The sequence below is a fragment of the Erigeron canadensis genome, chromosome 3 (genome assembly GCF_010389155.1).
Source record: "Erigeron canadensis isolate Cc75 chromosome 3, C_canadensis_v1, whole genome shotgun sequence".
Lineage (NCBI taxonomy): Eukaryota > Viridiplantae > Streptophyta > Magnoliopsida > Asterales > Asteraceae > Erigeron > Erigeron canadensis.
In genome coordinates, this window is record NC_057763.1 from 27520835 (window position 1) to 27531832 (window position 10998).

A 10998-nucleotide genomic window follows, 5' to 3' on the forward strand; every position below is an offset into this window, starting at 1 on the left:
TCAAAGCACCAGGAGGTTTCTGAGCTCTGACGGCTAAATAGACTCACAGAAGACAGTTTAAACGAAAATCGCTTCCAAATTTTCATCTGTTCGCAGGTTTTAGAACATACCCAAAATCAATTAAAAGGTACTGTATTCCCCCTTTTTTTTAATTATTATCTTTATTGATAAAATCTTGTTTCATTGTTTTTTGCACATAACATGTTTGATGAAATGCCTCAAAGAATAGAGTGACCCTATTTTTACTCTTGTTATGTGTTCTTAGTTATTATTTTAATATAAATATGATTCTCTGTTATCTGATTAAATGCCACGAACCCAATATGCTATGTGATTAACAATTAGAAGAATGACATTGTAAGTATAAATGATACACCAATATGTGATGGTAGCGAACGGCATCATTATGTGGGCGCGTTAGCTATAGCTCGAATCGAAAACAGGATTGTGAACGTTAAAAGGTGCTAATAGGAATACACGCGGGCGTAACTTAGTTTTGTTTTTTTATAATGAGCGGTTCAAACGGGATAGGTAACATGTATTATTTTTTCGGGTCAGCTTGTTATGACATGTCCAAAGTATCAGAAATTACATTGGAAACTGTGATTTCATACTACATGTTCAAGAAACTCAACTAACTATGATCGGTGTAAAGTATAAACTATGCAGAATGTTTAAATTGCGATTTTTAACTAATTTTTATATGTTATCGCTAAATGTAAACAACAACAAGTAGATCGTCTTTAGTTGGCATAAGTTGAGTTGAACAATAGGTTAAAAATAGTGCAAGGAAATGATAAATCTGAAGAGAACTAGAATGAAATCAGTATGACCAATGAATATAAAGAAAAAGGAAGAAATTAGAAGAGTTGTGTGGTTCTACTGTTGAGAGCGGTAGCTGAGAGGAGACTTGGATAAGAGAGAGAGTTTAGGAATGTAGGTTTCCCTTTTCACAAACTAAGTGTTTTCCCAATCTCAAAACTTTAACTATGTTGGGTATTCAGTATTCTATAATTTTACACCATGGTCAAGATTATTAATGTGAGTCCGTGGTTAAAGTTAAGGTTTGTCTTATAACGAAAATAAATAAACAAGAAGTTACATGGAATACATTTTTAGAATTTGTTCCTTAGGTGTGTCTTAGAGCACATGGCTTCCGACTTCCCCGTCTTAATCGGAATAGAGCCTTATAACCAAATTAAGTTGTATTTAGGCTGTTGCCTCCATTTTTGTCCGGATTTATCAAAAGTGGACTGGCTGTTCATTAACAAAAACACAGTCTTTGTTATTTCCTTTTTCTATATTCGTCTTCCGGTCTTCCCATTTTCTCCATAGAAGTCTGTCTTCTTTTTTTTTTTTTCCTATTCAGATTCAAAAGTTGTGTTTGACTTATTGCTTTGAACCAATGTTTTGGTGAATATTAGAAGATACCACAACGCAAACCCCTGATGAATTTTGACTTGAAACTCAGTGCTCAGTTAAATGCTTTTGCAGTGCTGGAGCCATGGGTTTCAAAAAAAACCAAAAATTGAAATCAAAGGACTACTCTAATAAGTATGCATATTCTTATAAACACAGTCAGCTCAAATCATGTTGCATGGTTCATGCATATAAAAATATACTAATCAGAAAAATAAAATAGATTTGGAGAAGTTGCACAATGAAATAGTTATAATGAAGGTGAAGTTATGTTCTTTCATAATGCAAACTCTATTAAACTAGGAAACTCGTTTATTTCATTGCTATAGAAATTGTCACTGTGGAACTCGTAGATAGACTGGTGTGAGCTGCATAGAAAAGCCCTTTAATGAAATTAGGAGCTCAACTGGTTGGATACAATCAGGGTGTCGCTTTAACTCATAAAAGCATCAATCATTCTTTTATTTTTTAATCCGTTCTGGAACATGAATATGAATCTGTGAAGATGTAGAATTGAAGGAAGAAGAGGGGAGAAGTAAAAAGGTTCACTAAGGGCCAGATGAGTACTTTTTTCTTCTTCCGAAAATGCCATAAAGCAGTAGAAGGTCATCAAATAGGTCTGTTTAATATTGATTTAAAGTTTAAGGCTTGTAAGCATCTTTTAAAATTTCATAGTCATATGTTCTTCTATCCTAAAGGTTATGGACCACAATCCTGTTTTTCTTTACATTACAAAATTACATTACAAAATCTTTCACAATTTGAGTTCTGAAGGTGGTAAATCACTTTCACCTCAGGGAAGAAATGTACTGTTTATAATACATATTAGTTTGTAGGGTTGCAGTATGAAACAACAATCACATTAAGCTACTATGTATAATAGCATCTTATGCTAATACAACATTGTGATGCCATAAACTAATGAGTAAGGACACTTGTGTCTATTAAAAATTAGAAGAGTATAAGGTTGAACTCAAAAGTTAGAAATGTTGACTCTTTTTGTTGCACATATAGAATATCAAAGTGATTACAGTACATCCTTTATAAATTAATACTCGTTAAATTAATAACCTCGATAAATCTAATAATTTGTTTGGTCCCAACTTGGGACCAGTACAAAATGGGACCTCAATCATTAAAATAATAAGATAATAACTTTTTTGAAATCCCAGTGTAAATATATTGGTGAGTTAAGTACTTTTTTCATCCCTGTGGTTTATCGTTTTATCACTTTTTGTCCTCGCCGTTAACTTTTGGCTAAAATCATCCCCGTGGTTTGCATTTCGTCCCTGCCGTTATAACTTTTCCGTTAACCCCCTCACATGCAAGTCACGTGAGGGGCATTTTCGTCTTTTCACCCATTTAAGTGCAAAAATTGTCCCTGTGGTTTCTCGTTTTTGCATTTTTCATCCTCTTCGTTAACAAAAAAAAAACGGTAACAACTTATCCAAACAAAATAAAAACCTATATATACATGTATATTTGAGAATCTACTCAATCACTTTCAAATGTTAACACGTACATATAATGTTTTAAATACAGGTATATACCGGTATCGGGGTGGTACTCCGATACAACTATTTCTGGCATTTTTGATATTTTTCGGTATTACCGTTCCGGTATTCTCATTTTTTATTTTTTGAACTTTTTTAAAAATTATTTTTATAATATTTTAATGTTATTTTTTCAATTTGAACTTTAAAACTTATATTTTACAATAAAGCACCTATTTGGTATTATTTTTAAGTGGATAGTAATTATATTTTGACAATTTCATTAAATTATAGTAAATTTTATAACATTTTTATAAATTAAAATAAATTAAATTAAATAAACCGTACCGCCGGTGTTAAATTACATTTTCATATGTATGTATATATAGGTTTTTGATTTGAGTTTGTTTTGGTTTTTGATTAAATTCTTGTTTGGAGGTTTGTTAAGGATAAGGATGAAAGATGCTAAAACGACAAACCATAAGGACGAATTTTGTACTTAAGTTGGATGAAAAGACATAAATGCCCCTGGGTTAACGGATCCAAGGACGAAATGCAAACCACGAGGATGATTTTAGCCAAAAGTTAACGGCGAGGACGAAAAGTGATAAAACGATAAACCACAGGGACGAAAAAAGTACTTAACTCACCAATATATTTACACTGGGATTTCAAAAACGTTATTATCTTATTATTTTAATGATTGAGGTCCCATTTTGTACTGGTCCCAAGTTGGGACCAAACAAATTATTAGTTTTATCGAGGTTATTAATTTAACGAGTATTAATTTATAAAGGATGTACTGTAATCACTTTGATATTCTATACGTGCAACAAAAAGAGTCAACATTTCTAACTATAAATTAATAATTCCTAAAATATTCTAAATTTCCAAAGTTGTCTAGTCTAAAATTTATTTATTTCATTTGTTTTTTTTTTTACTTCAAAAATCTATAACGAGTTTATCTTTAAATCTTGCGTTTAAAAGTTGAGACATTCTCTTTTCGTATTGCAACAAAAAGTTGTGAATAGTTGTTCATTGACTAACTTTTAAATCGAAAGTTTTGTCAACCCACTATACCAAATCTTGTTGAGTGCATATTTGGCGGTATCTTTTGTACCTGCATAAAAACTATGAACTTAACGAGTTCATTTAAATGATTTAATGTGTAAATACACACTAGACATGAAAATTTTGAAAATTATTCATAAACCTCTTTAAGTTGATAATTTATTAATTTATCGATATAATAATATCTCGTGAAATTAATAAAATACCCTGGTCTCAATATTATTAATTTATAGAGGTTTTACTGTATATAGCAGTGAGATTACTACAATCTTATTGGTAATACTAATCATAAAAAATGTTTTGCTTTCTGTAACATTTATTGAAAGTGATACATTGCTTTTGTTCACTTCTTTTTTTCGTGCTAGTTTGCTGTGAATATCTGATGTTTGTTTCCCCTTGTTGCTTTGATTCTCTTTAATCTTTTCATAAGTGCGTATCTACTATCTAAAGAATGATGGACTATTTGGCATTTTGGCTTTTTAAGTTTGACAATTGAAATTCACAGTTACTGCTATTGAGAGCACCAACTTAAATCAGTTATTTGCAACTTTGTGCAAGAAGCTCTTGATCATTTGAGTATATCCAAGGTGGAAATCTCTGAGTGTTAGTACATATCTGTCTTTGAGCATCTAAATCTAACTCTTTCCACTTTCTTTGACCTTGGCCCCTTTTGCCTTTTTATCATTTACTAGGACATGTAAAGAAAGCACACAAGTGGAGTTTCCTCCTGCTTTTTCCTCCCAAAGACCATCAGTTTCAAATCGGCCATGGTATCATTGCTTTTCTGGGACTCTCTGCTGGCAGCCCTGCTGCTATATAACTTACCTCTTTGGTAATTATCATGTTCATCTGTTGTTTCCAACCATACTTGCTTGACACCACCAATCGATTTGCTACCCAGCGATGTTTGTTCTAAATTGCTTGTTCGAAAAACTAAAGTTAGAGTAGGTGTAACACATTATTTGAATTCTGAAAGGCACTCTTCTTTTCTTGAAGCTGCACCGTAAATTTATGTTTACTAAGGAGTAAGAACTGGCTGATACAAACCAGTAACACGAGACCTAAAACCATAACATCCACTGCAAATCTACTAATTAAACTAAAACCACCAAAATACTTACTGCAAAAACATGCCACATCCTTTTCATTCATGTCTCTCTTATACAATCTTATTGAGTGGACAATAAGCCACCAGCCTCAACTTTATGTAATTAAAACATTACCCCAAATGACTTGGGGTCACCATATAGCTTTTCTGAACCGACTAATCCACTGGTAGCACACGCATAACATCCCACCTCTTTAAGGCCCAGATGATACATTTTCAGCACTTGTAGGGTTTCTTTTTCGAATGCCACTGTAGTATTATAATCCAATATGTCTTTAAGTCTTGCGTTAAATAGAATTAAATTGTGTAAATGGCCTATGAAGTATGAACATCAATAAACTCTGTTTTGTAATACACGTGAATGAATACTATAAGTTATTTTATCAACAACAGTTCTCGTCGTTGAAAAGCATGTGATGATGATTCTTGTTGCAGAAGGCTTACTTGTCTCAAAGCATGACAGAGAAAAAGAACATGAAGGATGATGAATACGGAGTCCTGCTATACTATAAATACACAGATATTCCTAATATTGATGACTTATTCAGATTCTACAATTCCAACTGCAACTCACTCTCCCTGATTGGCCGTGTGCGTCTTGCCCCACATGGTGTCAATGTCACCATTGGGGGGAAATTGTCAGCTTTAGAGGAACACATTGCAGTTATGTCTAAGAATCAGTTATTTGAGGGAACAGATTTTAAGCTAGCAACATGCAGCGAGCCCATAAATGATAAAGTAGCTGAGGAATGTGGTTTTACTACTCTTTCCATTCGAATCGTTAAAGATTTAGTTACATTAAGTTCTAACCCTCTTTCGAAGCCACCTGACATCTCAAATTCAGGGAAGCATTTATCAGCAGTTGAGTTCCACTCGGTTCTTCAAAATGCTGGAAAATCCGTGACCGATGCTTCAAAAAAACTTGTTTTACTTGATGCAAGGAATTTATATGAAACAAGAATTGGTAAATTCCATGCTCCAAATGTCGAGACGTTAGATCCAGAAATCCGGCAATACAGCGATCTACCTTCTTGGTTAGATACTCATTCCGATAAGTTACGTGGGAATCAGATTTTAATGTATTGCACAGGTGGAATTAGGTGTGAAATGGCATCAGCATATATTAAGTCCAAAGGTCCCGGTTTTGAAAATGTTTTTCAATTATATGGTGGCATTCAACGTTACATGGAACAGTTTCCAGAAGGCGGTTATTTTAAAGGAAAAAATTTCGTTTTTGATCATCGGGTTTCAGTTGGATCTTCCAATGCAAATGTGCTCGGTAATTGCCTTATTTGTAGCTTTCCGTTTGATGATTACTCTTCACGGATCAGATGCAGCTACTGTAGGATGCTTGTTTTGGTTTGCAATGAGTGCCAGGGTAAAAACTTGTATGTTTGTGAGTTATGTCAGAAATATGGTAAGCTTGTTGAATCTGAACCTCTTTCAATTCAAACAAAGGGTTCAAAAAAGCTGAGAATTCTGTGTCTACATGGGTTCCGGCAGAATGCTTCTAGTTTTAAAGGAAGAACGGCATCTTTGGCTAAAAAGTTAAAAAATTTGGTCGAGTTTGTTTATATTGATGCACCGCATCAATTGCAGTTTATTTACCAAAATAAAGAAATTGGTGATCTCTCTTCTAGACGACCAATATCACCTCCATATAAACAATGCAACAGAAAGTTTGCCTGGTTTGTTGACCCGGACACTGATGAAAATACAAGCTCTGATTGGGAAGCAGCTCATGTTCCTTTTGATTCTCTACAGTACCAGAAACAAACTGCTGGTTTTGATAAATCTCTTGCATACTTGAAAGAAATAGTGTCAGACAATGGACCATTTGATGGGATTTTAGGATTCTCTCAAGGTGCAGCTATGGCTGCTTGTGTTGCTGCGCAGCAAATGAGTCTGAAGGGTGAGATTGATTTCAGATTTGTAATTTTGTGTTCCGGGTTTTCTGTTAATTTACAACAGTATGAGAAGAATCCAATCAAATGCCCTTCACTTCATATATATGGTAGTGATCACGGAAAGGATACACAGATAGCATTTGATGCTAGTAGAAGCCTTGCATCATTGTTTGACGAGGGTTGTTCTGTTATAGTCGAACATGATTGTGGTCATATTATTCCTACAAGGTCACCATATCTTGATACTATTAAAGATTTCCTTCAGCGGTTTCTCTAGCTTTGAGGTAACTAGTTTAATTTGCAATTTGGTAGTACCTTTCTTGTTAACTCTGCTTCAGATGTCATGAAATGAGCCATTGTAGTATGCTGTATCTTGTCGTTTTGCTGATTAAACAATCAATTTGCCTGTGTAGTTCTTGTTCTGCATGGTCTTGTGCAACTTGACTCTATTTTACATCCTCTTTTGATTTTTCTTTTTCCTACACTTATGGATAGTTAGCTCGTATAAGCCATAATGAACTATCAATACAAGCCCGTTCAGCGTTTCTTGAGTACATGAACTCATTGTCAAATGCATTTACGACACTATGCAAAAAGTATGGTCTTGCAAACAGGTGTTAGTTACTTGTTCAATAGTGTATGCAATTCTTGTAGTTTACACCGTCTCATAAACTTTGAATAAAATTCTCTTATTTGAGCCAAGTATAAAACCATAAAGTTAGGACTTTCATTTTTAACATATATCCATACCTTAAACAAGTGATATTAAGATTTCAATAACATAAAGTCAATGTGTTTGTATGTTTACTGTAATTGGCATACCAGAAGCATTACCAACTTAGCAGTTCCAGTATTATTTTATTTCAAAGGGAACAGTTGAAAAGTATATCGCTGTTAGTGCTTGTATTTTAGCAATAATAATGCTATAAGATAGGATATCTCTTAAATTAGTATAAGTATTAATTAATAGTTATTACTATTATGTTCTTTTCTTTATAGTTAGTGAGTCAAAAGTCTTGGGACATTATAATGATAATATATATATGGTTTTCCACGTTGCATGTTTAAGAAGCTGTCAAAATGAAGAGCAGAAGAAAAAAAAGGCTAATTATAAAACGACAAACATGTAATTGTTTGTAAAAGTTAACAAATGCTTTATTTTAATATTTGATTATAGATAATTAATTTGCACGTGCACTACATGCTTAAGATAATTAACCTAGACTTGTTTTCCTGTAATACAGAGTACATATGTAATTATGTATACGTAGAGACAAGAGTGTGTATTGTGTATTTGTGTAATATGTGTTTTGCAAGAATTGTGCTAATTTGTACAGTGTGCGAAATTAAAAGGTGCATGATTAGAAGAATAGCAATGGGAAGGCTTAGATTAAATTAGAGTATAGTCCAATAGTTAGTAAGGTTTCTACTAAATTTAAAACAATGGGTTGGAATTTGGAAAATATTGATATTTTATATTATATTATATAATTGTGTATATATATATAGATGGATTGTCAACGAGAATTTACGTTTGCTTGAACTATGTGTGAATAATTGGAGTATTCAAAATGATTATCAAGGACGGAGTCAAAATACTTGTTGTGAAGATTCTTAGTCAAAGTTATAAAAACTTATGTATAAAATCAAGGAATTTACAACAAATTTATATAACTATTAGAGTTATAGAGATTTTTTTTAGACAGCAGGCTTAACTGCATCTTCTCAGATATATATAGCTCCCTTCAAATCTGTTGAATATATATATATATATATATATATATATATATATATATAAAAGGTAACACTCTGGTGAGAACACTCTTAAAATAATAACGGTGAGAATACCTTAAAAACATCATTTTGATGCATTAAAAGTCCATAAAACTAACATAGTGCATAACTAATTATCTTTATTTAAATGTTTAACAATAAATTCATCCGTCAAAATCAAAATAATCATGTTTTTTGTTTTGTGCATCCATCTTGGATGCATATTTATCAAAATGATGCATCCAACAAAAAACGTGGTTTTTTTTATTTTGATGAATCAATGTGTTATTAAACATTAAATAATGATATGCACTATGTCAGTTTTATAGACTTTTAATGCATCAAAATGATGTTTTTAAGGTGTTCTCACCATTCTTATTTTAAAACCGTTCTTATTTGATTGCCCCTATATATATATATATATATATATATATATATATATATATATATCCCTAACTAGAGAAGAATAAGCATAAGTGGATCTTAACTTGTTAGAAGGGCTCAACGAAATATGTCTCCAATTATCTAATGTGCCAACGAATCATGAAAGCTCTATTTTATGATTATTCCTTAGTTTCAACGAAATATGTCTCCAATAATCTAATGTGCCAACAACGTAGACAAAAATTCTAACATGAATGAACAAATATAAACAATAATCCTTCCATAGACATACATATCTTTTAATCAAATTTAAAGCATATGCATGTAAATTAGTTAGTAGTAATGATTATTCTTTCTTAAATCAGAAGTTATATAACAAAAGTAAAAAGAAGTTTTTGTAATTAAGAAAAGCAAATAAAGAAAGGATGTCAATTTAGTGAATAGAAAAAAGACACATCTTACATTATATATCAAGCTTTTCTTATGGTTTGTTGTTGATATAATAGTTGTCTTATGGCCCATTTTTAAAATTCTTCTTCATAATTATTACATACACAGTAAGGCATCAATTAACACATATGTCTTGTTTTATCTTCTTTTGTAATATAATGGCATGTGGGTATAATGAAAAGGGACATGTGATTATGTAGTTTGTTAGATTAATTGCTTGTAAAAACATAACAATAATGTGGCATAAGGTATCTAATATATGTATTCTAAGGATGATGTTGTGTCATCACATGGATGCATTCTTGGGGTCGACTTGGTGGTTATCCACCATCATGTTATGAATGAAATTTTACTTTTACTTTTTATTTGTTTTAAGTTCAATGGGCTGTTAATAATAATTATATAAATTGAAGTTTTCTAAAAATAACCAACGACTAGTGCAAACGATCATTTATTTTTATTTTCTACTCCTAAACAAAACTAAACGGGTACCAACGCCTTGCAGCGTCGGTGATGGTGGTGGCGATAAAGGTGGTAGTGATGGCGGAGTGGCTATAAGGGGGTGTTTGTTATTGTGATTACAAAATAAATTATGCGTTTTCAAAACTGCGTTTTGAAAAAGCATGTAGGTACATGCTTCTTCAAAACTGCGTTTTCATAACAGATAATCACTTTTTCACACAAACACTTTTTTAGATTATTTGCGTTTTACAAACGTAATAATCAGATAATCACTTCAAAACGCATTTCCAAACACCCTCTAAATGTAAAATTAATTGATATAAATGAGGGTAGTATATTATGTTTTGGACAAGGAAAATGATTGATAAAACCAAAATATGGATCTAAAGGTATGCCTAATGTTTTAGATGTTTGACACATGTATCATGAGTTTTTCTCTCTTAATCTTTATCATTCATCATGTAACATCTTATTATTAGGCCTATTAATCATTATTTTTTAAATAATTTCATTATGGTATTATAAGTATATTGGGTAGAGATATTTAAATTAACGAATAAAGAAAGATATTATTGGTATTTTAAAAACTGAAAGTTGAAATATGAAAAGTGTTAGTTTATTTTATAAACTAGTTTAAACCCAGACGTTGTCTAGGCCTGACCGACAACATATATTAAAAATATATTGACAATTACAGTATTATCCATAGTTTATGTTATCATAAAAATTATCAGTTTACGACTGATACAATTAGTAAGATTATGATTTATGAATATATGATATGTCAAATATGTTAAAGCATGATTAATTAAACGTGATGTTAAGTTATAACAAATTTATATGGATTAATAATAATAATAATAAGAAAAACAAAAATAAAAAAAATTAAATAAAAAAAATGATAGATTGATAGGAACCGTTTGATCCCATG

General features: G+C 31.7%; 1 protein-coding gene across 4 annotated transcripts; it reads left to right on the forward strand.

Moving 5' to 3' along the window:
• On the forward strand, positions 1 to 7454 carry LOC122593222 (rhodanese-like domain-containing protein 6). Of its 4 annotated transcripts, none has more exons than XM_043765601.1 (3): positions 1 to 127; positions 4676 to 4815; positions 5527 to 7454. In XM_043765601.1, exon 3 carries the CDS (start codon positions 5548 to 5550, stop codon positions 7273 to 7275), a length of 1728 nt encoding a protein of 575 aa, XP_043621536.1. In that variant the 5' UTR covers positions 1 to 127; positions 4676 to 4815; positions 5527 to 5547; the 3' UTR covers positions 7276 to 7454. The 4 variants fall into 4 exon arrangements, with proteins under 4 accessions (XP_043621536.1, XP_043621539.1, XP_043621535.1 ...); XM_043765604.1 differs by having other exon boundaries at positions 5530 to 7454; XM_043765603.1 differs by lacking the exon at positions 1 to 127 and adding an exon at positions 4498 to 4570.
• Positions 7455 to 10998: the final 3544 nt, after the last annotated feature.

Bases quoted from the DNA above. Each gene is read 5' to 3' on its own strand.
- LOC122593222 (XM_043765601.1), top strand. From the start codon at position 5,548: ATGACAGAGAAAAAGAACATGAAGGATGATGAATACGGAGTCCTGCTA.